The sequence below is a fragment of the Microtus oregoni genome, unplaced genomic scaffold (assembly GCF_018167655.1).
Source record: "Microtus oregoni isolate MIOR12 unplaced genomic scaffold, Mior012 000048F_ref0000485, whole genome shotgun sequence".
Classification (NCBI taxonomy): Eukaryota; Metazoa; Chordata; class Mammalia; order Rodentia; family Cricetidae; genus Microtus; species Microtus oregoni.
Genome location: NW_024543222.1, coordinates 3076597 through 3102738, shown reverse-complemented (window position 1 = coordinate 3102738; position 26142 = coordinate 3076597). Strand labels below are relative to the sequence as shown.

The window sequence follows — 26142 nt, the reverse complement described above, 5'->3', positions numbered from 1 at the left end:
TGAATGTGGTCCCTCCTGAGTGACAGGGGACACGCCTGCCTGTCTCAGATCTACTTTGTGGCACCTTCTCCTTGGAGGTGTGAGAACCCTCACTGTCTCTCTTTCTCTCTGTCTCATTTCTCCCAGGCCTTTAACTATCTGTATAGTTGAGGATGACTTTGAACTTCTGATCCTCCTGCCTCCCAAGCATTAGAGTTACAGGCCCTGTGCCCAGTTTATGTGGTCCTGTGGGTCAAACCCTGGGCTTTGTGTATATGAGGTGAGCACTCCACTGATTATGCCTCAGCCCCCCCCCCCCTTTTTCTTTTCTACCTGGGCATTTCCCAAGTCCCGGGTCTGGGCTCTGAGGCCTGAGACTCTGCTTTTACTGCCGTTTGAGGAAAAGTGCCTCAGCGTGAGACACCTAATCGCCTATTACTTGGAAACAGAAAGCCCTCTGTGAAGGGCAAGTCCAGTGTAATAATAGTGACGCCGATGGTTTTGTTTTGAACGGCTTGAACTTGTTAAGTCCAGCAGATGCCACGGCACTATTTAAAGCCCGTACTGGCGATCTGTTTTATTCAGAAACGACTTATTGTAGGAGAATTGCTGAATCCTTCGAAAAGTTCAGCTTTTCTCAGCTGAGCCTTCGCTGTTTCCTCTTAGGGGTAGCATGTCTGCTTAAACAGGGGGGACAAGCGGGCCAGCAGAACTGGCGAGGTAGCACAGTGGTAGAGCACTCGCCTAGGATGTGCGAGGCCACAGGTTCAATCCTTGCTAAGTTCCCACTCCATGCCAGCTTGAATCCTTGAGGTAACTTTGCTTTGATACCCGAGTTCCGAGAGGCTGTGTAACCCTCCCAAGGTCAGACCGCAGTGGGAAGCCAGGCTTTCTGTCTTGGTCCCCTGGCTCTCGGCTTCACTGCTCCAATGATCTAAATAATGTGTCCAGTCACTGGCTAGGCTGGGAGGTCAGCCGATGCCTCTGTCCCCCAGTGAGAGCCACCGTAATGACACTTGAGATCAGTCAGAGAATCGGCTGGAAAAGAACTTCCTAACCGATGGAACCTGACAGGCTGAAGGAATGAAAACGACTTTCCTTGTCCAGTGAATGGTGGTTGGTTTGTGTCACAGGGTCACTAGATGAAGTGGCTCTAAGCCATATGGCAGGAAATAACCAACATTCCATTTACTTCCTCCCAGTTCCTGGGGCTGACATCTGAAGCTGGGGTGCACTCCCTGGGCTCTGGCTAGGTCCTAGCCAACCAGGAAAGTGCTGGCCTTGGCCTGCATCACTTTAGGCCCACCTGTCCCTTGGCTTTTGCTGGGAGACACACAGAAGCACCCATTTCACCCAGAGAGAGCACCCACAGACCAAATAAGTCCATCCAAGTCCAGCATATAAGAGAAACAAGGGTGACTCTGGCAGCTGTCACTGAAAAGGCCCATGTGAGCTGGGTGACAGCTCACAAAAACTATATCCCTGGAGTCCCCATCCAAGTCAACCTTCCCCTCCTCTACACTTTTGCACCCCTAATGCCATGTCTGTTTGACAGGGTCAGGAGCAAGTGAATGGCTGGAGTCTCAGGTGAGGGTCTGATGATACCTCTCTTACAAGCAAATGTTAAAACGGTGGCTGTGTGAGGGTCTTGTGCTGTTGGTCACATGACTTATTTCAAGATGGCAGAATTTCACTGGACCTTGTCCATCCTCCTGTGGTTCTCCCCCCCCCCCACTGTCACATGACCTCTTTTTTTTTTATGGTTTTTCAAGACAGGGTTTCTCTGTAGCTTTGGAGCCTGTCCTGGAACTAGCTCTTGTAGACCAGGCTGGTCTCAAACTCACAGAGATCCGCCTGCCTCTGCCTCCCGAGTGCTGGAATTAAAGACGTTTGCCACTACCACCCGGCATGTCACATGACCTCTTGACAAGGACCCCAGTTGGATTTAGTGTTACCCCTAATCCAGCATGACCTCCTCTTCCCTAATCTCAAAGACCCCACTCCCAAGTGGGGTACATTCCACGTTTGTAGGAGGACATGAGTTTGGGGTGATGCTACTCAGCGTACAGTGGGGGTCCCTGGGCACATGCCCACGCTGGCAGGATTAGGCTCTGTGTAGGAAAGCCATCCTGCTCTGGGGACTCAGGACTATGCTGGGGATCCCAGGCAGGCCCTGAAGCCTGGGAAATGATGGGGTTCTGTGGGGGCGGAGGCAGGCAGATGGAGAGATGCCTACAGGAAGGTGGCTCTGTGGGGGTGAGGTGGGGCCAGTTTCACACCTGCCGGAATTCCTGGCTGGCTCCAGTGTAGCTGTTTGCCCCTTTCCAATCCCCGTTAACTCCCATTCCTGACAGGAGTCAGAAGCATAGACTTAGCGGCCCTGTGGGTCAGCAACCTGACCTGGCAGCCATGGGGGCGCCGCAACCTTGTGTGCTGGGACACCTCTTCCGGTCACTTCAGTCCTGGGTTAAATCCCCCAGCATCCTATAAACCAGACATAGTGACCCATGCCTGCCATCCCAGCATTTGGGAGGGGAATGCAAGGCAGCATCCATCTGGCAGAAGTACTGGCCTGTCCCTTGTCTGTGCAGAGGACAGGCCCGGTTTGCCTGTGGAACTTCCTTAGTGTTTGTCACTCTCAAGGGCAGGTGGTCGAACTTGCAGTTTGCTACCTAGGTCCGCTATGGTTCCTTCTCTGGTAGGCAGGTCACCCAGCCTGTGAGAGGTGAGGTTTGCATGCCCAGGTTGGAAAGACCCTTCAGACCAAGTACCTGAATAGGAATAAACAGAGCGTAAGCAGCAGTGTGTGTGTGTGTGTGTGTGTGTGTGTGTGTGTGTGTAGCCAGAAAGTGAAGTGAGAATCGAAGCAAGTGAATTGAAAGTATTGAGAGCAAGTGGCTTCCTGGAGAAGGCCCCAGGCCTGTGCTTGACAGGCAGATAAGGCCAGCAGAGTGGGATCTATCTCAATAGCAGCTTGTGCAATGAGATAAATGCTGCACAGAACAACTAATACAATTCCCGGAGCCCTGGCCAGCAATCAACGAGGAAATAAATCCTCTGAAAATCAAAGTGGCTCCATACTGATGGAGGAAAATAGAAGGCTTAACATCCGTGGCTAAAACTCTTTGAAGATCAGGGGAGGTGGGCTGGAGATGTGGCTCAGTGGGTAGAATGCGTGCCAAGCCCCAGCTCCAACCCCAACATCACAAGGACCTGACTTGGCGGGGCATGTCTGTAATCCCGGCGTTTGGGAGGGGAAGGCAGGAGGATCAGAAGTACGAGGTCATCCTCCACAACTTAGGCTACATGGGCTACATGAGACTGTCTCAGAAGAAGGGAAGGGGGTTGGGGGAAGGAGAGTGAAGAGATGGCACCGTGGTAAAGATCACTCGCTGCTCCACCATGAGTTCTAGAGGTCTGACCTTTGCACCCAGGCTGGGCTGCTCACAAATACCAGTAACTCCAGTTCCAGGGAGCTCATGCCTCTGGTCTCTGCAGGTACCTGCACACACATGTGTGCATACACTCACACAGACATGTATACACATGGTCTCACTCTGTAGCCCTGGCTAACCTGGAATGCACTGTGGTAGACCAGGCTGGCCTCTGCCTTCTGAGTGTTGGGATCAAAGGCATGTGCCACCACACCAACAAATAAAACAAATCTTAAAAAAATCAGTAAAGGGGGTGGGGCTAGAAGGATGGCCCAGCCGTGAAGAGCACTTGCTGTTCTTGCACCTATATGAAAAGCTCAACATACTGTCACATGCCTATTATGCCAGCCCTGGGGACGCAGAGACAAGAGGATCCCTGGACCTTGCTTCCCAGTTTGTCTAGCCAATCAGGAAGCTGCAGGTTCAGTGAGCAACACTTCCTCAAATTATAAGCTGGAAAGAAGTAGAGGAAAACACCAACCGATTATGCCCCACCCCCTGTCCCCTGCACCTCCCCCCCCTCCCCCAGAATGTGTCCTTAGGAAGCGTTAGTTCACTGGCGGGTCCCCAGGTTGCTGGGAGTGGAATGTGTCTTGACGTGTTGAACAGACTCGGGGGAGCTGGCTGTGCCTAGGAAGAGGCCTCTGTCACCTGGGGGGTCCTGGGCTCACCTGCTCGTGGCAGGAAGACAGAAGCCTCTTTGTCTTCTTCAGTCCCAGGTGCAGTGTCTTACTTACTCAGCACTCTGTAAACCCGCCGGGCCCCTGCAGAGGTGGGCTTCCCTGCTGTGTGCAAGGTGTGCAGTGATGGAGGCAAGCTCAGCTCCACCTCAGCTGATTTCTTCCGCTGTGGCCTCTGCCAATTGTCCTAGGCCGCTCATGGGCTCACCTCCGGCTCTCCCCTCCCCTCTAGGCTCACCCCTGGGGCTGGCCTCATTGAGAGGATCCAGGCCATTGCCCAGAATGTGTCTGACATTGCAGTGAAGGTGGACCAGATCCTGCGCCACAGCCTGATTCTGCACAGCAAGGGTGCGTCATGGCCGGGACACTGCCCTGTGTCCCCAGAGGCCAATGCCCTGCTGGATAGGGCGAGCCTCCAGGAGGTCCCGTCCCTCTGGTAATGCTTGCCTGGTTCTTGGGGGCCCTACTTGAGGCTCACATCAGGGGGACCTGGTCGAGCCCACCTTGGCCTGCCTGAGGGTGTGGAAGACCAAGTGGGTCCCTGCAGTTCCAAGAGTAAGGGCCACCATTCCTTTGGGTTTGGGGAAAGCTGGAGGCTTCTGCTCAACCCCTGTCATTGGGAAAAGCAAAGGTTTATTTGGTGGGGAGCCTGGGGTGGGGCTGTCCAGGGAACTGCCCTGTAGCTGTTTGAGAGAGCTCGCCATACGGAGCCTGGAGGAGGCTGAGTATGTGGAGGATGGTAGCTCAGACCCCAGGATTGTGGGGTAGGAGACACCTCAGGTGGGGGGGGGGGCAGGGGCAGCTACTACTCTGTCCCACCACAGACCACACCCTGGCTCTGTCTGTGTGGCCGCTTTCAGGCCGCAGTGCCTCAGTAAGCTGCCCTCTTCTTTTTTTGCAGTATCTGAAGGTCGGAGGGACCAGTGTGAAGCACCCAGTGACCCCAAGTTTCCTGACTGCTCAGGGAAAGTGGAGGTGAGTCCTAGAGCTCCCTTGAAGCAGGGTGCAGACAGTTGGAGGCTCCTCCTCGGTGCTCTTCCCAGTCGCTCAGCTCTGGATTTCTGCCCCGGCTGGGCCTTTTGTTGACCAGGTCCCTAGCTCAGCACAAGCTGGTGGCACCTGGACTCAGAAAAATTCTTTCTGCACTGAGCCTACAATCTGATCACCAACCGGAAGCCCTTTGGGGCCAGTCCCTCAGGGGCTTTGGCACTTTCTTACGGCCACCTAGAGCCGCATTCTGACATCCTTCGGTCACTCTGTCCTTCGTCCTCCTTGCCCGACTCGTGGCTGTTGTACCGAGGGCCCCCTCCTCCTCCCTCCTCCAGGGGCCACTTCTGACTGCACAATGTCCCTGTATACAGAGAGCCAATCCATAGCCTTAAAGCCAACGCCCCTCTAGCTCTGAACCTGTAGGAGGTGCTGTGGAGCAACAAACTCCATCCTTAGGGAGCTCGTGGGACCCCTGTGGAAAGAACTTCCCTGGCCCTGGTCTCCATGGAGGATGCTTTATGGTCCTGGTCTCTAAGGTGACAAAGACAAGGGGATGTGGGCTGTGGCTGCTGAACCTCCTGGATCTTTGCACTGGTGTTTGGCCCCTTGATGTCCAAGAGTTGGGTCTCAGGCCCTCTTCTGCAAGACCTTGGAGAAGGTGACCCACCTCTTTTTCTGGACCTCAGTAGCAAAGGGCTGATCTCGGACCAGGTTCCCTGATCCCGTTGTAGGTTTCTACTCTGCTGCAGCATCTTTAGGTTGGGGCACACCTCACAGCTCCTGCACAGCCTGGAAGATCTTGGGGTGCCTGCAGCTGTGGGAGTCTATGAGGTGATCTGTGGGTGAGTTGCTGGATGCCTGCTCAGGCCTGACCCTCTTCACAGTGGATGCGTGCCCGCTGGACCTCGGACCCCTGCTATGCCTTCTTTGGAGTGGATGGCACCGAGTGCTCCTTCCTCATCTACCTCAGTGAGGTTGAGTGGTTCTGCCCCCCGCTGCCCTGGAGGAACCAGACAGCTTCCCGGAGAGCCCCCAAGGCCCTTCCCAAAGTCCAGGTAGGTCTTGGAAGTGGATGTGTTCAGGGACAGCGGGAGGGAACCTCAGTCCTGCCACCTGCTCCGTCGCCATGGAATGGGGTTCCCAGCTCCATCAGCTGAGAGTCCCCAGGCCACCTTCTATGGAATCCTGTCTTGGGAACTTGCCGGAGTCCTGGAGTTGTCCCTTAATAGGTTAGAATAACAGTAATCCGAGCTGTCATGTACTGAGTGCTTCCTGCCTTAGGGCCACTTTATTTGTCCTTCTGTGGATCTGGTTAATGGGAGAAGACTCGCAGGCCTGGAGAGTTAACAGGTTCAAGGCATCACTGACTGGTACCATTGACAGGCAGCGCAGTCCCTGGTTACTCAGAGCTGACCAGCTCCCCAGGAGGACACAGGGAATGTGGTCGATGGGAGCTGGGCTCGGGTGTGAGCGCTGGAAGGAGAGCGCAGATCTGCCCTGATGCTGGAGCAGGCACCAACCTTATGGTCGGTACCAGTCTCCATTCTAGGAGAGCAAGGAACAGGATGGTGAAGGTATGTTTGGGGATTGAAAGGGCTGGCCTGTGGCTCCATCCCAGGCAGTGTTCCGGAGCAATCTGTCACACCTCCTGGAGCTGATGGGCAGTGGGAAGGAGTCCCTCATCTTCATGAAGAAGCGAACCAGGAGGTTCACTGCCCAGTGGACCAAGGCTGCCAAGCACCTGGCCCAGAAGCTGGGGGACGCCCGGAGGGACCAGAAACAGGTATGTCATCCTCTCGGGGAGTGCTTGGATGAAGTGCTCACAGCCCTGGGATGCCAGGTGGCTATAGGTATGAGGTTCCAAGCAGATACAGAATTCTGAGTGGGAATGAGTGTGTGGCACAGGGTTCAAGGGGATCACAGGTCGACCAGGGTTCTGACTGGGCATGGTGGATGTTCTTAGACCAGTGCCATTAGATCCAGATAGAGGACTTGATGGAGACAGGGAGCCTCTGGCCCTTCTCCAGGCTGGGGCAGGATGATCAGTCCCTGGAGGTCCTGCATCCTTAGGACATTTTTATCAGGTCAGGCCGAAAGGTTATAGGAGTCTAGGAATAGAGACTGAGGAGGGCTTGTTGGCCCATCTGTCCATCCGTCTGACCATCTGCCCACCCATCTATCTATCCATGTAGTAGGGAATTGCATGCTTGTCACCTCCGTCTCTGTTTCCTTCAGAGTTCTTGCCAATTCATAAAACTCTGTCTTGCCTGTTATACCACTGTCCACCTCTTCCATCTGCAAAGTGAGCTCTGAGGCAATTGCATAGCCGTCTCATTGACTACAGCCCCAGTGTTCAGTGTCTAAAAGCAGCCAACCAGGCCTGGCCTGGAGACCCTGTGTGCTGGGGTGTTCCTGGGAGCGGGGTGGGCAGACCTAAGAGCTGCTGCAGCTGCTGCTGACCTATGTCCTGCTCCCCTAGATCCTTGTCCACATCGGCTTCCTGACAGAGGAATCTGGGGATGTGTTCAGCCCACGGGTGCTGAAGGGCGGGCCTCTGGGGGAGATGGTGCAGTGGGCCGACATTCTGGCCGCTCTCTATGTGCTGGGCCACAGTCTGCGGATCACAGTGTCCCTGAAGGAGCTGCAGAGGTGAGTGCCCAGAGAGCCATTCACATCCCGGTGGGGTGGGGGTGGGGAAAGAAGGAGAGCCCAGCCCACCAGCTGATGCTCCATCTGCAGGACTCACAGCCTGGCTGTAGCCTTCTGTCCGATGCTGACCCTCCCTGGTTTCCTCCTCCACCTGCTTGTCTACTTCCTACTCCCTGCCCCCTGCAGACACCTGCGTGTATTTAGAATGCATAGAGGAAGTATGCTTGTTTAACACTGGTTCCTGGGCTCCTGACCTCTGCTGGGACTGACACTAGGGTCTGGTTTGTGCTCAGAGGCTAATGTGTAGTATCTTGCTTTTGAGAGAGGAGCTTCACACGCACATGGGATCTCCTCCACCTGCCTTCCTTGTGGGTTGGGCATAGTCTTCAGGGCATCTCTTCTGGAGCTGGGCTCATTGGCGGGTCTATGAAGGTGCTATGATTGAGCGGTAATGCTGACTTTCCCAGTGCTGGGCTGGTCGGGGTCCTTCTAGCACAGTGACACATAGATGCACCCCACCCTGAGCTTGTTGGGGAACAGGGTCTAAAAGATTGACTGCGAAAATTTGGGGGTTACAGGGAGTAGGGATATGTGGGATGCCAAGGGATTGGAGAGAGAGAGAAAATCAGATAGACAGACAGGGATAGTGGAGGGTAGGAGCTGATGTGTGTGTCTTTGTTGTTTGTGTGTGTCTTGTTTGATATCTTGTTGGGATCATTTCTTTTGCCACTCATATGTTGGATGCATATATATATATACATACATACATACATACACACACATACATGCTTATGCTTTTTCTGGCTTTATTTTTTGTATTTCTGTGTGGCATTGGATACATACATAGGTACCTCTAAAATGTGTACTAACGAAGTTATGATACACAGGAATCAAATGACTCACAGTTGAATGCCCATCTACACAGAGAATAATACCAAGGACTTATTCCAACTAGATCTCCTTCCGCCACCCTCTGCCTGTCCCACAGGAAACCTGTAGCTTGAATTCTGTCTCACATATGAATCAGTGGTGTGAGGAGGTGGGGACTTGACTGTACTGTTGAGAGGGGTGCTAAGATGAGCCAGTGGTTTGGGGGTGTTCATCCCCATAGCCTGAAAGTCATTCTTGTTTTTTTTTTTTTTTGATTTTTCGAGACAAGGTTTCTATGTGGTTTTGGAGCCTGTCCTGGAACTAGCTCTTGTAGACCAGGCTGGTCTCGAACTCACAGAGATCCGCCTGCCTCTGCCTCCCGAGTGCTGGGATTATGAAAGTAATTCTTTATGGCAATGTTCTTCTCTCCAGTGGACACAGTAAACGTGAAAAAGTGTCTCCAGAGTGAGTGGCAGGGACAAGGGAGAGATGACAAGTAGACCATGTGTACGGTAGAAAGGTGTTGGGGACCAGAGTGGGGCTCGTATACGTATGGCAGTGCTAGGAAACACCAGTGTGTGGGCTGCAGCCAGCTGAGAAATAGTCTGCCTCCAATAGCCAAAGAGCCGCAGGAACTAAGAGGGCCCCGTGGGGAGCTGTCCCGGAGTCCTGGTGCTGAACCCCGCAGTCTTTGGTCATCTGTGGGCAGCTCTGTGCGTTCAGTAGCACAGCCGCCTCCGTGCTGAGACATGCCTGCTCACCAGCACCTTCTGCCTGCACCACGCCCACTTTGCTCATCCAGGCAGAGCTCGTGGGCTGACAGGATGCCTCGATGACAGCTTTTGCAGATAATGAGGTGACTTTCTCTGGCTAGGAGGCTTCCAACAGAAAAGTCACTTGGTTCATGGAAATAGGAGGAGGACCAGTGAGTGACCCAGGGCCAGAGTCTTAGGTCAAGTGGCATCAACAATCTGGTGGAAATTCACACACCCAGGATTGCAATGGGACAAATACCGAGGGTGCCCAGGGACTCTTATCCCAAGATCTGACCTCCAAAGACCCTTGGGAGCAGGGACAGCCTGTCAGGTTCACCCACACTTCACCCTGATCAGATGGAACCACCCTTACCACACAGGGCACTCAGCCTGAGTCTTCTTTTCTGGGTCACCTGGATCTGTGCCAGACAAGTGAGCTGACCTAACCCTACTCCCTGAGGGATGGGAGCGTTTCTTCCACACACCCGGCACAGAACCAGTGTTCTGCTGGAGAGGAGCAGAGACCCCGCAGGTCTTCCCGGGAGGCAGGGATTTAGTTCAGTGGCTCTGTTCCAGCCCATGCCAGGGCTCTCTTCCCCCACCCCCACTCTGAGTCCTTCCCCACCCAGAGCACTGCCACCTCTTCTGTCCACTTCAGGAATGGGTGCTGAGCCTGAGGCTGCTGTCCATTGCCCATCCGTGGCCAGAGCAATGACTGTGGGGTTCCTGGACTTGGGAGTCACTGATAAAAAGTAACATGGCTGAGCGATTCTCACCTGTAGCCATTCCTTTGCTACTTACACGTACTTGTCTGTGCACATACACACACAGTGCCCCTACATGAATATACATATATATATATACACACACACATATATATATTACTTACATGCAGGCATATCATGAATGTATGCATGTAATCTCCACAGACACACACATGAATTTATGCATGTAACACACACTCATACATATGAACTTATGTAACACTTATATACATATACGTACATGAACAGGCATATAACACACATGCACACACATGAATCCACACGTGAGTGTGTGAATGTGTAGCATCCACATTTATGCACATGTGTGGATATGTGTATGTAACATCCACATTTACACACATGAACTTATATAATACCCATATGCATAAACATGACCATTCCTGCACACACAGTGAACATTATTCACATGGATGCACATGTGCTACCACTGTATGAAGACACATGCATATCCATTTATAAGCAGATGTATATGCTCACACCTACTCACATGTGCACATATATAGCCTCTGCTCTCATATATACGTGTATGTTATATACCTATGTAAACATGCATGCTCAAACATGTGCACTTGTATGCTCTTGCATGTGCAACACACACATGTACCCTCCTAACACCTCACCAGAAACTCAGTCTTTTCCCCAGGCTTCACTTCCTGCCAGGCATCTGTGGCTCTCAACTGTAGCAGGGGCCTTAGCGGTCACCCCATCTCAGAATTGCTGCCCAGAAAATTGGTAGGCTTGGCTGTGCCTGAATGCCCTGGCCTTGGTCCCCTGAGGGATGTAAGTGTGAACGAGCATCTTGCTCTGACAGGGAAGCTGGGTGTAAACAGCCCACCCCTCCTGGGATATCCTCAGAAAGATGCTTTCAAAACCTGTTACCAGATACGATTGAAAAACAAAACTGCCTTCCCTGGGGGGTTTCCACTACAAGGTTAGCAGCCATGCTGGGCTAGTGCTCAGGGCAGGGGCTCCAGCTTTGGCTGCAGCAGATGCCTGCTTGATTGAGCACATACCAGCACAAGGTCTCCACTCTTGGCATCCCGGTTCCGTGGCTCTTAGCCACACCCGTGAATGTCAAAGTAGAGACACTGCAAAGCTCAGAGCTGTGGCTTTTCCAAGTGGCCTTCCTCAGTGCAGTCTCAGGGCTGGGAGGCTAGGAAACTATAGAGTGGGGCTGGCTTTGCCAGGCTTATGCCAAAGGGCTGTCCCGGGTGTACCTAGGACAGGGCCAGAGGATGGGTTAGGGCCTGGGGTAGAGCTTAGCCTTGATGGGTTTGTAGGAATGTGAGGGTTCCTCATGAGGCCCACTCATGCCTGGAAGCTCTGAGGATCCTCTTGGCTGTAAGGACTGAGACGTTGGGGTGAGGGGCTGAGACATTAAGGATAAGGCCCGGGACGGGAGATGAGAATGAAGAGGAACCCATTGAGCTGGTCAATTTGATACAACCTATAGTCAGTCACCTGGGAAGAAGGAACCTCAACTGAGGAGTTACCCAGATTGGCTTCCCTCAGGGATGGAGGGTGACCTGAAAGAATAAGATGAAATAAACCCTTTTCTCTCCCAAGTTGCTTTTGGCCATGGTGTAAATCACAGAAAAAGTAACTAGAAACTAGACCCCGCTGGAGGTGACCCGGGTAAGGAGGCCTCTGGTATCCTTCCCAGAATACCGAGAGGCCTGCTGGCTCAAAACTTGTGGCCCCACACTTTGTTAGATATACAGATGGTTTTTTTTCTTTTCTATTGTAATTTGAGGGAAGATTGACAGGTGTAAGAACCAGACAGATGCTGAGTGTGGTCCACAGTACTCGCTCCGTCCCTCTGACACCATGGAAACACAGGCCTTTCTCGGTCAAGGACAGTTGAGTGCAGTGTGGGGTGTGCTGGGTTTCTCTAGAGTTGTGGTAGCAGAGTCATGATGGCTTGGTGGCTTCAACAAGAGGGCCTTCCTCATGGCTCTGTAGACCAGAAGTCTGAGCTCTGCTGTTGCAGGCTGAGTCCTTCAGAGCCCTCAAGGAAGGGTTTATTACAGGGCTACTTCTGGAACCAGGTTGCTTGGCTCAGCATTGGCGTGTGTAAACGTTACCCCTGTCTTCTTCCACTGGGCCTCTTCAATGTGTGGGTGTCACTATCCAAACTTCCCCCTTTACAAGGACTCAGTCCTAGCTGTGTGCGGGGGTTCACCTTTGTAATCCTGGCACTCAGGAGCCTGAAGCAGGGAATCGTCCTGAGTTTGAGGCCAGCCTGGGCCACAGACTATGACCCTGTGATAGTTTTAATTATCAACTGATATAACCTAGACTCTCAATGAGGGGTTGTCCAAATAAGCTTGGCCTGTAGGGATGTCTTGAGAGTTTGCTTTAACTGACGTGAGAAGACCCAGCCCACTGTAGGCGACACTGTTCCCTAGCAAAGCGTCTCGGACTGGGTGAGACTAGAGAGAGCAAGCTGAGGACAGAATACCTGTACACTCGTTCTTTCTGCTCTTGACTGTGTGGACAGCTGCTTCAGGTTCCTGCCTCGACTTCCCCACAATGATGGACTAGCGCTGGAATTGCAGGCGAATAGACCCTTTCTTCCCTGGGCTGATTTCTGTCAGGGTATTTTTATCAGAGCAACAGACTTGGACAGACCCTGACTCAAAATTTAGAAACATGTCACAGTCACATGAGAGAGGACCCAGACTATTGGTCTAAGTTTCAAAAAAAAAAAAGAAAGAAAGAGGAAAGCCTTTTTGTTTTTTTTCAAATGTGTATTTTGCCCTCACGTCTGTCGGTACACTGCATGTGTTCCTGGTGCCTGAGAAGGCCTAAAGAGAGGCACTGGATTCCTCTGGAACTAGAGTTACAGTTGGTTGTGAGCCGCCATGTAGGTGCTGGGAATTGGGCGTGGGTTCTCTGCAAGAACAACCAGTGCTCGTAACCACAGGGCCATCTCTCCAGCCCTCATTTTGTCTGCTTTGTAAAGACACTGTCTCCAAATAAGACTGCACGCTGAGAAACTGCAGGGAGAGGGGGCTTTCAGAATGCAACAGGTGAACTTTGTGGGGGTCACAAGCAGCCTGTAACAGTACAGCCAGCCTGGACTGGCCCAGGGCAGAAACCACAGGAGCATGGGGTAGGAGGCGTGGTCGCCCCTGTTAGCTGACGGCAGCAGCTGGTGATGGGGAGGCGGCCATTGCATTCTGAAAGCTCCCTTGGCTGCCCCAGGCCCTGTGTGGGGCCAGCATTGGGGCAAAGACATGGCTTGTACACTGGTCGTAGCTCATTCACAGATGTTCCTGCCAGGTGTCTCATCTGCTGACTACCCAGAAGTCTGGATGGATGAGCCAGCTTTTCTCCTTTTCCCGTGTTTTGGCATTTTAATTAACCGGCTCATTGGAGGGGTGTCTCGGGCAGTGTGCAGAATCCGCATTTGGCTCTGGTGCGCCAAGATATTTCTCAATGAGGGAGGTGGTGTGTGAGGACAATGGTCTGTGATAAGTGCACGGTTAGGCACCCGCCCCTTGCTCCTGGGGAGCGTGCACAGGGAAGGAGCTGTGGAGCAGGGGACTCTCTCCTGACGCATCCTGAGCCTTCGTCTTGAAGGCCCGTCTCCACAGTGCGTGTTTGAAAGGGAAGCCTTGCCCTTCCTCCCTGTGGCGAACTGGCAGTGCTCATCAATTTTATTTGCATAATTTCAAGCATTAATAGTACGTGGCATGAGGAAAAACGATGGGGCTCTTCCTCCATCCATGAGTGAAATTGGGTTTAGGAGAAAATTAGTTGACTTAACTGGCAAATGATGGGAACTTGAGAGGGGCACATTTAAACAAGGAGGCTGAGGAGGGAGGGCTCGTGGCTGTCAGCCTGCAGCCAGGCAGGGAGTCGGACTCCAATCCAGGGCGTTTGTGTACAGGGCCCTGGGAACGTCAGAAGCGGGGACCACATCTTGTTCGTCTTGGGCAGCCTGGCTTGGCCAGCTGTGCCTGTCAGACTTCTCTTTACCGTGACAAATACTTGAGAGCCGCACTTTAAAAGGGAGGATGATTTATTTTTGGCCTATGATGTATGAGAATTCAGTCCAGGGTCCACTGGATCCATTGATTTGGAGGTGAGGTGAGGCAGAGAGAATGGCGTGGTGGCAGTGCATAGCCGAGGCTGGGGCATGAGGTGAGGCAGAATTGAGAGCGCATAGACAGACAAGCTGTTTACATCAAGGCTCCTGGGGAGCAGAAAGCAAGCCAGCAAGGGGTTGGGAAGACAGCTTGGTGGGTGAAGACAACTCTGTGAGGACCAGAATTGGAGCCTGAGAGCCTCGTATTGGGAGTGATGTGTGCACACAGGTCTAGGGAAGGGACCAGAGAATTGAGCATCAGCTGTGGTGACTCCAGCTTTGCTTCGAGACAGGATGGGAGAGGGTGTGTGGAAGGAGGTGGAGGGCTGGGAGACACAAGGAGGACAGAGGAGACTGCCCTGGCCGCACTCGTAGTACGTTATTCTGTGAAACAAAATAATTAAGCCAAATACGGTTGATAAGAGGTGGGAGCCAGGCTGGGTAGTGGAGGTGCAGTATTCATGATGGGTGGGGCCTGCCAGGTGCCTGGCTGGTACTGCCCACTCTCTCTGCCTGGGGACTATGATGGGGCATTCCCCTGTGTCACCTAGCCAAAAATTTTGCATCAACAAGTGAACACTGGATCTCACCCACTAGACCCACTCAGTCTCTCCCTAGGAGCTGGGATTGGGCTGTGGTCCCAACTCTTCATCTTCTCCTCACCTAGGACAGAAGCATCCTTGTACAGTTATCTCCCTTCCCCTCCTTGATGTTCAGAGCCTTGAGGCTCTCATTTAGAGGTCCATGCTTTGTGGGTCCCACAACACACAGGGCGGGCAGGGGAGTTCTGTCTGGTGGTGGCTGGAAGGAGGAGGAAGGGAATGGACAGAAGAGTGCCACCCACAGAAAAGGCCCAAGTCGCTTCTTTGGCCTCCCAGGAAAGCCAGGGCCAGCCTGGTGGGGCTGGTGGAAGTACTGGATATCCCTAGCATCCCCCTCAACTTCTCAACTTAGAAGGTGATAGCAACATTGTTTCCCGGGAGCCAGGGCTGTGTTTCCCCTACTCTTCAGGGGAAGATTCCAAGCCCCTTGGTTGGTCTCAGGCCACTGCTTTCAGCCCAGATCTCATGTAGAAAGTCTTGTTCTGGGGTTGGAACAAGAGCCCCGCCATCTTTGTGTGTCCCAAGACCTACAAACAGACTGATCCTCACAGAGGCTTTGTGGGGCAGCGCAGGCTCCTCAGAACCCCTGGAATGTGATGCTCACCTGAGAGAGGGCCCCAGGGGCCAACCGGGGCGTCAAGAGCTGAAATGGGTCATCCTTGGGGAAATGATCACTGAGGGCCCTGAGACAGACCATCCTGGTTCTTGGCATCAAGGTGTGGGTCTGATTGTGCCTGACATCAGCACCGCTAGGTTATATAAACCTGCCACTCCTCACTCCTTCTTTCCAGAGCAGTAGCAGCTCGCTAGCTGGAGGGGTGAGCATTGGTTTCCTGCACTCTCCTGGGAGAGCCACAGCCCTATTATTAGCTGTAAGCTTGCTTACCAGCAAAGAACACGGGGGAGGAAGGTGCTAGCCTTATAAAACCCACTCGCCGTGTCTGCCCAGCACAGAGGGATGTTGTTCCTCAGTTTCCCTTTTGTATCCCTTGGCCCATGGCCAGTAGCAAAGGGGCAGCCTGATATCCCTGAACCCGACTCTGCTTCATTTCCTCTGAGTCACTCCTGTGAGAACCGGGTCATTCTCCTTGACTATAGTCTGGGACTCTCTGAGAGCACCTGTGCGTGCTGGACGGTATCCAAGGACACCTGCCTTTCCAGGAGGCGGGAACTGAGGGTGAGCTCATCAGGGTAGCATCAGAAGCCCTGTATTGGACAAAGGATGGTCAGCCCTGCTGGCAGGAGATTATAATTCTCCATTAGCAGTCTCCCTGCTTCCTAAGAAGCTCGATAGGTGCCCAGTTAGGTCTCTGTGTTTCTTCTGTATGCCACCTGATGCTCTGGGATGGAGACAGTGACCTGCAGTAGCGATGGATCATATAAGAGTGAAGGGCAACGCCAATGATGCTAAAGTGATGGGCACAGCCCGCAGGAAAGACAGAATGTTCAAGGCTGCCAGGTCTGATGTTCCCAGCAGTGTAGCACATCTGGGGAAGCCGAGGATCACTGGAGTCAAAGGTATTGTAGGAAATTGTTTTAATTAGGTCCCTCCTACACACATGCACACACACACACACACACAGAGAGAGAGAGAGAGAGAGAGAGAGAGAGAGAGAGAGAGAGAGAATGAGAATAGTTTCTCCCCGAATGTGAGTAGTACCTGGAGAGATTATTGGAGAGAAATTAGAGTGGAGGATTTTATCTTAGGAAAGGCAGCAGAGAGTCGTCTGAGCAACACAGTACAGCAGCGGAGGCAGACAGCAAGGGGATGTGGGGTCTTGTGTGTGCATGGTTGCCCAGAAGCCTTGTGTGAGGAGCTCGTGTCCACAGAGGTTTTTCATTGTGCCAGAATTCAGCATATTGCTTCTTACTCTGTCCCATCCTACTCTGATCTTTGGCAGAAAGTGAGGGAGCTGATTTTTTGCCCTGGACTATCTGCAACCAGCTGGGACTCCCAGGCAGGATGACACCCCAGTGCTTCTGGGAGGCAGAATGCTGGGAACCAAGCATATGGAGGAGGTGGTTGTTTTAATTATTGTAAAATGCACATCACATAAAATGTGCTGTCTTAACCATTTTACAGGGCACAGTCTGATGGCTTCAGATCTTGCAAAATTAAGATTGTCCCTAGTATACTGTAGGTCTGTTCCTCCTTTTTCCAGAAGCCAGCATTGTATGTGCATGTGCACGTGTGTGTGTGTGGATTACCTGCATGCATGTGTGTCTGTGTGTGTGTGATTACCTGCATGCATGTGTGTCTGTGTGTGTGGATTACCTGCATGCATGTGTGTATGTGTGTGTGATTACCTGCATGCATGTGTGTGTGATTAGCTGCATGCATGTGTGTATGTGTGTGTGTGATTACCTGCATGCATGTGTGTGTGTGTATTACCTGCATGCATGTGTGTATGTGTGTGTGTGTATTATCTGCATGCATGTGTGTATGTGTGTGTGTGTGTGGATCACCTGCATGCATGTGTGTATGTGTGTGTGTGTGTGGATCACCTGCATGCATGCGTGTATGTGTGTGAGTTTGTGATTACCTGCATGCATGTGTGTATGTGTGTGTGTGATTACCTGCATGCATGTGTGTGTGTATTACCTGCATGCATGTGTGTATGTGTGTGTGTGTGGATCACCTGCATGCATGTGTGTATGTGTGTGTGTGTGGATCACCTGCATGCATGTGTGTATGTGTGTGTGATTACCTGCATGCGTGTATGCATGCTAGTCCACGTGTGTATGTTCAGTGTTTGCCTCTATCATCATGCCACTTTATTCTATAAAGATATTTATTTTTATTATGTTTAGTTATATGTGTGTGTCTCTGTGTGGATGTGAACTTGGGTGCTTACAGAGGCCAGAGGCATGGGATGCCCTGGAGCTGGAGTTACAGGCTGTTGGGAGCCATCCACTGTGGGTGCTGGAAGCCAGACTGGTTCTCTACAAATGTAGGACATGCCCTTAACTGCTGAGCCATCTCTCTAGCCCCCACCACCACCTTACTTTTTGAGACAAGGTCTCTTGATTTACCTAGCGCTCCTGAAATCGCTCTGCCTCCACCCTCAAGAGCTTGGGTTGCCATGTTCAACTTTCCAAAAAAGATTTATTTTTTTATTTTACATTTATGAGTGCTTTGCACATATGTCTGAGCACCATATGCGTGCCTGGTACCCATAGAAACCAGAACAAAGCATCCTATCTCCTAGAACTGGAGTTACAGACAGTTGTGAGCCACCTGGTGGGTGCTGAGGACTGACCATGAGTTCTCTGAAAGAGCAACGAGTGCTCTTAACCACTGAGTTATTTCCCCAGGCCCCATGTGAAGCTTTTTTCTAGGTTCTGGGGTTACATGTTCAGGTCCTCATGTTTGCTCACCAAGCACGTTAGCCACTGAGCTACCTCTCAAGCCTGTACCTTGTTTTTTGAGAAAGCATCTCTTACTGGGCCCTGGAGCTAGCTGGCTAGGCTGGGCTGTCTGGCTAGAGAGCTTAAGAGATCAACCTCTCTCATCTCACCGACACTGAGATTATGTATGTACACCGCCATATCCAGGTTTTTTTACATGGCGGCTGGGGAACAGACTCAGTTCCTCATGCTAGCTAGGCTTCCGGTAGCCATCTCTGTAGCCCGGGATGCTGCTCTTCTGGGTGGATTGGTTTGTATTGAGCAAAGAGGTGGAGCGATTCAGGTGACCTATGAGAGTGTTCCATGTCCTTGGGCAACCACCCTATCCACTCCCTACCCCTGTATTAAATTGTGTGTGTGTGTGTGTGTGTATGAAGTCAGAGGACAACTTGCTCAGCATTCTACCACAATCAAATTCAAACCATCAGCCTTGGCACCAGGTGCTTTTACCTGCGGAGCCCTCTCACCGGCCCTTCTGCATGTGTAGATTCCACCCAGGTGGTGGATCCAAGGGACATCTCTCCGGCCACCAGGTTCGGCAGTTCTATAAACTTCCAGTGGAGCGACCCTTCCTCGGCAAGCTCCAACATCTTATTCTGTGACTCTGGGTCCGTGGAACAAGAGCTGGTGGTACTAGCGACGCTGAGGCATGAGGCGAGTCCCCTGACTGGGACTGTGTGCAGCCTCCTGAGCCACCACTGTGCAGTCTGGCTGGAGACTGTCAGACTGGCGTTTTCTCAATTCAAGCAGCAGCTCTAGCCAACCACTTAGTGTAAAATCGCCCATAAAAGTGTACTTGAATTACAGGCCATAAACCTACAACCCCGTGAGTAGCTGACCTTTCTGCTCCCTGGAACTCAGGTGCCTTTGGGAGCTATGAAGCTCACTGCCTGCCTCCCCTCGGGGAATCAGCAGAAGGTGGAAAGCAGTCCTTCTTCAGGCAAGGAGGCTGCAGCTTCTCGTTCCCTCCTCCCTGAAAAAGGCACACAGGGCCCAGCCTGCTCCTTCTCCCAGTCCCTCTGCAGCGCTGCTCCTGCTGTACACAGGGCCCTGGTGTCCAAGGACTAAGGGGCTTCCACTTGCCTGCGGAAGCTTGGCAAATCTTACTGAATGGTATTTAGAATTGCCATTGTCATGGTGCTTACTTTACATAGAGCATGCACAAGGACCTGCGTTCGAGGAAATCCAGGAATAGGGTGGCATGTGTTGCCCGGAAGCAACCAGAAAGATGCGAGGAGACCTGTCATTTCCTAGGTGTAGGTACCAGTGCCCAAACCCGCCATGATCCATATTTTACCCAGATTCCCGCTGGGAGGAGAAGAGCCACCTCCTTCCTCACATCTGTGAGGAGAGGACCAGAGCGAGGGTCCCTGGGTCCTTTAGTTTGTAGCTCTCAGTCAGGTGAGGTCAAGAGAAAGGCCGGTGCTGCCTCCCACTCACTAGGTACTCTGGGGAGCTGCAGCTGTGAGGCTCCTTTGTGGGTGCTGGCTTTGCTACAGGAGTTTGGGAGCCAAGAGAAGGGCACAGCAGAGACGCCCCACACAGTAGAGATGATGGTTCAGCATTGATAACTACCAAATATTTCATGGAGTCTCTGACTGGGAACTGCTTTAGGGTGCTATAGTTCATGAGTTCTCTGCCCATTCCACATCACTGATTGGCTCAGGAGACCCTTGCCTTAGAAGCCTGTGTTCTGTGATACCTGGGGATCGTGGGAAAGTAGCCCCCACAGGAGAAGACAGGGCAGAGGCTGTGTAGCCAGGTTAAAGGTTTTATATATAAGGAATGAGGTTGCTAGGGTCTTGCTTTCCTGCCTCCATGGCACAGTCTCTGGCATTAGGTAACACGCGATTGGGGAACAGCTCAGCAAGGCAAGTTGTTCTCCCTACCCCTTCTGCTGCCATGCCCTGTAGGGACAGACCCAGCCCTGATGCCACCATATCCATCAGTACCCCCGACCCTGGAATCTTGTCTTTGCAGTCTTGCAGGCAGGTGCCATCTACATCACCGGAAAGGGGCCCCTGTGCGTGGTTTGTTCAGAGGGTGGTGTGCACCAGCCCCTCCCCCAGCCTGGGCTGGGAATGTGCTGAGCGTGCACAGACAGCGCTGTGCGTTCTGGGCTGGTACTTTTCCACCCGAGTTACTCCAGAGAGCCCGAGACACAACCAGGCAATGGATCAGTCATGGTCCCTTGTCTTTAATGAGTCTGTCCTTGTCAGACCCCATCATCTCCCTGGCCCAAGGTTGCTTATGGCTTGGGCTCCCAGAAGGCCTTGGGGCTTCTTCCAGCACCCTAGCATTCTGTTCCTGCAGGCAGTCAATGGCCTGGCAGAGGCAAAGGGTGGGGTACCCACCTTGTTAAACGGCCGCTTTACACCCCTAGGAGCTGAGATGGGAAGATGCTCTTAGCATCCTTGGCCTATTTAGATATGGTCTTCCTTGCTCTCAACACCCAATCAGCTCCCAGCAGCTGGACCTGATTGATGCCTGCTCTGTCTGCTCACATCCCCATCCCTCCCCAGGCCACTCACTCTTCCTGGGACTCTCATTATCCAAGGACCAAAAGTCTCATGGGGCACAGGGCTTGGCACCTTGTAATATCCTACAAGATGCGTGTTAAATGGGAGGGCCTGAGGGGGGTGATGCATGTGTCAAACAGAAACAGCACTAAGTGTGGTGCTATTTCAGCCCAGGGCTCTACTCTGGCCCAGTATAAGGCGAAGGTGGAGGGGGCCATGGGCAGCAGTCTCTCACTGGGGCTCAGTGCATGCTCACTGAGTGCTAGAGCAGGCCCACAGGGGAGAAGCCAGGGGGCTTCCCAGTCAGTTCCATAGGGGTCTGAGTGGGAGGTGATAGTTCTGCAGAGAGAGAGCTGAGTGCTTGACCATGCTGAAATCGGCAGTTGTGGTGGCTGTGCCAAGGCTTCGAGCCTTTTCCGGGGGGACCACTGGGCAGATGGTTGCTCTGGAAGAAGCCACAAGGTCATAGCCATGTCCTTCAGGCTTCAGTGAGATGAAATGACTGGCACCCAGCTCCTGCCAGACAACAGAGGGTCCGAGCCAGCCATAGCTTCTGGGTCATTGGAAGCAGCCCTGTCCCAGGCAAACACTGTTGTGTTTGTAAAGTGCCGTGCACAGGCAGGCCCCTGGTCCTGGGGGACTCGGGGCTATGGCTGGCTGGAGCAGGGAGAGTCCCCGAGGCCTATGGGAGCTGTGTCAGCCATGACAGTTGGAATCATTGGCACTGAGTGAGCACGGAAGGGACCCTGAGGACTCTGGCTCACGTTCATGGCACTCTGGAACAATAGAGCTGTTCTCTGAGCAAAGTCAGCCCCCTGGATTTACAGAAACCCCCTTCCTCCTGGCAGGTGAATGAGGCCAGGCCCACTGCTTGGCAAAGTAGCCTGGGAGGATTTCCGTGTGTGTGTGTGTGTGTGTGTGTGTGTGTGTGTCCCGCTCCTAGGTAGAGGCCCATGTGCACTGAAAACTTAATACCGCTGTATGGGGCCACCCGTCTGATGCATCTCTGAGTGTGTGCTCTTGCCTTCCCTGCCCTTGGGCCATCTCCCTTCACTTCCCATCCTGGGCTGTAGGAACGGGATGGGCGCAGGGCTGGCGATAAAGTGGATTTCTCTGGGTTCAGGCTCTAATGGGCTCTTCTCTCAGTAACTTAGGGGTGCCGCCAGGCCGGGGGAACTGCCCCCTCACCGTGCCTCTGCCCTTTGACCTCATCTACACGGACTATCATGGCCTTCAGCAGATGAAACAGCACATGGGCTTGTCCTTCAAGAAGTACCGGTGAGAGGCCAGGGACCCTTGAGACCACAGCCCATGCCTTCCCTCCTGCAAGGGTGGAGCACTACATGACCCCCTCCCTTCCTGTCTCAGCCTTTGCCCTCCCACTCCAACCAGATCACTGACAGCCCTCTAGAGCCGTCCATCCCTCTGCGGGCTGGGGCTGGAGCCTGGTAGGATGAGAGGTGACCTGGATGGAGGGCCTGAGGCATCCCAGGGGGTGAGGGTGAGGAGGGTGGGAAAGAGAGCCCCTGATGTGGGAGAGGCAGCCAATGCCCTTCAGTAGCCCCAGGAGCTAAGGCAAGTGTGCCGCAGCCAGCAGAAGTGGGTTCATTTAGCACCGAGAACCCCGCTGTTCACTCCCGTGCTCTAATGCCATCAATACCCGGTGTGATTTTTATTAGAGGAAGGTGACGGCCAGCGATATTGCTTTTATTATTAATGTGGACTGTCTGTGCATCGCCATCCTGCCCACCCCGCCAGCTCTCCCCGGGAATCAGGAATCCTGCCGACCTCAGCAGTCTGCAAGATTCTGGGTCACCCGGAAGAACGCTGATCGCTGGCAGCTTTGTGTGGGGGTGTCTGAATGTCAGCGCCTTTGTTGAGTAGCCACTCGGGGTAGGATGGGCGGGTGGGGTTTCTGGAGCCTCAGAGGTGACCTGGCCTTAGGTTAGCTGATCCTATAGGAGTTCTGGGCTTTAGACTAGAAGAAGCTTTGGGGCTGGGGGGATAACAGTGAAGGAGGGAGGCCAGGGTCAGAACCCCTTTGAAACCTAGGAGGGGCCACCCTTGCTGAGGAAGCTTGGGGCAGTCTCCCAAGCCCAGGTCCCCAGGACCCAACTCATGGGCACTGTTCTTCCCAATAAGGCATAACTTATAAATGACCGTAAGCAATGAGGGGATGTCCCACGCCCTTCAGATACCACCTCATTTCCTAGCCTTCCTCCAGTGGAGGTGATGGTTTGGCTTCTGGGTACCAACCAGGGACCAGACATTAAGAGTGACCAAGCGACCCTGAGGCAGCTGGACTCATTCCTGTCAGGGAAACTGGCACAGAGAGGGTGAAGCTCTTGCTGTGGTCACATGGTGAGGCAGCCCCTATGTGAAGCTCCCGCCGAGTACTGTATTCCCGTGACCTAGACACAACATTGCCACAGAGACGCCCCTAGTTCAGGGACATGCCGAAAGGTATGATCTCAATCCTTGTTCCCTCTGGGGGAGGACAGGTGCAGAATTCGAGTCATCGACACTTTTGGGACAGAGCCAGCATACAACCACGAGGAGTATGCCACACTACACGGCTACCGGACCAACTGGGGTTACTGGAACCTTAACCCCAAGCAGTTCATGACCATGTTCCGTGAGTGATACCGGGAGAGAAGGGGTCTCCCCAAGTGTACAGGTTGGGTCTCCCCATAAGTGCAGGGGCTGGTCTTCCCCCACCCTGTGTGTGAAGGGGTGGGTGCCCCTTCTTCCTGGGCCAGTGGGATGAACTCAGCAAGCACCTGCCATCCCCGTGGGTAAAGAGAAGCAGGAATCAGAGACTGCATGAGGTATGCCCAAGGCTGGTGGCTGACCCAAGGTTGGGAGTTCTGAGAAGCACATAGCTCAGAGCAGAGGACCCAGTGGCCTTCCAGAAGCTTCTTAAACCAACCAGAGAAGCTGGGAGGGATGGTAATGAAGCAGGTGGATGAGCTGGAAGGCTGTGAAGAACGTGGAAACTCCTTCAGGCTCCGGATGGTGAGCCTGGAGGGAGGGAGTGAAGGCGGCTAAGGAAGGTCAGACTTAGGAGCCCGGCAACAGCCGTTTGCTTTCTTTGTTTAGTTGACTGATTTTTGGTTTTTCGAGACAGGGTTACCCTGTGTAGTCCTGGCTGTCCTGGTGTTCGCTCTGTAGACCAGGCTGGCCTCAAACTCAGAGATCTGCTCTGCCTGCCTCTGCCTCCCGAGTTCACTGCCCGGCTGAGTGCTGGCCATTTTTATCTTGTCGTCCCCCCCCCCCCGCACCCCCCCTCTGCCTCGGGTGCTGAGGATCACACACACAGGGCCTTGTGCATGTTAGACCAGCTGCACCAACAGTCTCCCCCACTTTTAAAACTTTGAGGTACGATCTCAGTATGGTCTCAATATGTACTCCTGCCTGCCTTTGAACTTGTGCCTCAGCCTCCCAAGTGCTGGGATTTTATTCCTGTGTGGTTTTTGATTAAGAGTCTATCTGGTGTCACTTAATAAATATCTTTTATTTATTAATTTATGCACATGGGGGCAGTGGCAGTGGAGCCATGGCAAGAGTGTGGAGGTCAGGACAACCTGCAGGAATCTGTCGTTCTGGTATCGAACTCAGGTTGTCAGGCTTGGCAGCAGGCTCCTCCTCCATCCCGAAACATCTTTCTGGCCCTCCTCCGCTGCCACAAGCAGAGTGGCATCGTAAGCATCTAATTTGTGACACTTCAGAGGCTCTGGGCCAGAAAGCCAGATAAGCCGCCTCGTTAGGAAGGTGTCTAAATCAAGAGCAGAGTGGGTTCCACGCAGTTCCCGGGGACGTGAAGAGGATGTGATCTTTATTCAAAGCGGCAAACTTGTGGCATTTCTGTCAGCAGCTTAGGTTCAGGCTGCACTGGGCAGACGTGAGAGACCATGGGCAGTGAGTAATGACTGCATTAGTTCTCAGAAAGGGAGCACAATTCCTGCAGCCCCTGCAGTCTCTAGATGAGGAGACAGAGGCCCAGAGAGGTATTGTGACCTATCTGGGGACACAGCGCTCTGTGGAGACCCCTCTTTGCTGGGAGCGCATTTGGAAGTTCTGTGGGTCCCAGAGGAGAGAGTGATTCTGGTATAACGCAGAATGAAGTCCGGAGGGAAAAGATATGAAGTGGAGGGCAGAGGCCCCTGAGTAGGGAAAGATGTGGGATTTGAGTGTCAGGTGGTGATCCACTCAGAAGTTATAAAGGTGATGCAGGAGCCTGGGGGACCAGGCAAGTGCCACTGTGTTCTGCAGGCACAGTGTGCTGACTGACCGCAGACAGACAAAGGGGCAGAGATCAGTCTGGGGGCAGAAGACAGCTAAGAGGCTTCTGCAAGAACCTAAGAAGGAGCCGGCAAGATGGCTCACCAAGTAAAGGTGCTGGCCACCAAGTGAGATGAGCTGAGTTCAATCCCTGGGACCCACACTGTGGAAGGAGAGGACAGACTCCCACAAACTGTCCTCTGACCTCCACACAGGCACCATAATACACAAGGGCACACACATATACATACATGCAGTTAATCAATTAATAATGCTGTAAAATATTTTAAAAGAACCTGCATGAGAAAATGAAGAGTTGTCCCAGGGTAAAGCTCTTTGAATTTGGAGTTCCAGACTTGCAAACTCCTATTGATTTTCCTGAACCCCAAGTCAAATGTTTCTAATTTTTCCCATTGTTTATGATCCCCTCGGCTTCTGTTCCAAACATTGTATGCTTGCTCACTTTATAATTATTCTGTTCTTAGAATTTTGAGACAGGGTCTTGAATAGCCCAGGCTGGCTCTTTCCCTCTCTCGGCCTAACCTTTACCTGCCCTTAGAGTTCTTTGTTTAATTGTCCCTGCTATTTTTATGGTCGCCACGCTTCCTTGTCCATTCACACTGACGGATTCAGCTAATTATATTCTAAATCTGTCCCTTCTGCTGGAGTTGGTCTAGTGCAGGGCAGTCCTGATGTGTCCTCAACTGCTCAACTGAGGGAGGCCACCAGAACAGGGAGGCTGCCAGTCCATCTGGAGGCAGAGGGAAGGGAGGCATCCAGGGATCTATCCATCCATCCATCCATCCATCCATCCATCCATGAGGGTCTGAGAGGGTCTGGCTGCCTGTCTGGGGAGGGGGTACTGCTAACATTGAGAAGAACCTAGGTGATAACAGACTGGTTACCCACGCAGAGAGCTCTGGGCCTCCGGGCAGGGCTCCTCCTCACGTCCTAAAGCCAAGAAGAGGCCTAGGTCTAGTCTGTAACCAGCCAAGGGGCGTGAGCATTCCCAGGCTTTGTGGTTGGAAGCACCAGGGGCTGGGCATGTGGCTCAGTTGGCAGAGGGCTCGCCTAGCATGCGCAGGACCCTGGGTTCT

The 26142-nt window shown here is 52.8% G+C and overlaps 1 protein-coding gene across 1 annotated transcript in view; it reads left to right on the top strand.

The window, feature by feature from the left end:
* Positions 1–26142, top strand: part of Mgat5b (alpha-1,6-mannosylglycoprotein 6-beta-N-acetylglucosaminyltransferase B) — a 64311-nt gene that overhangs the window by 20494 nt on the left and 17675 nt on the right. Inside the window, exons 4-10 of the mRNA XM_041636117.1 lie at positions 4326–4441; positions 4995–5068; positions 5968–6138; positions 6702–6866; positions 7563–7732; positions 21911–22042; positions 23266–23399. Coding sequence (XP_041492051.1) covers positions 4326–4441; positions 4995–5068; positions 5968–6138; positions 6702–6866; positions 7563–7732; positions 21911–22042; positions 23266–23399 — 962 coding nt within the window. The remainder of the gene's footprint in view (positions 1–4325; positions 4442–4994; positions 5069–5967; positions 6139–6701; positions 6867–7562; positions 7733–21910; positions 22043–23265; positions 23400–26142) is intronic.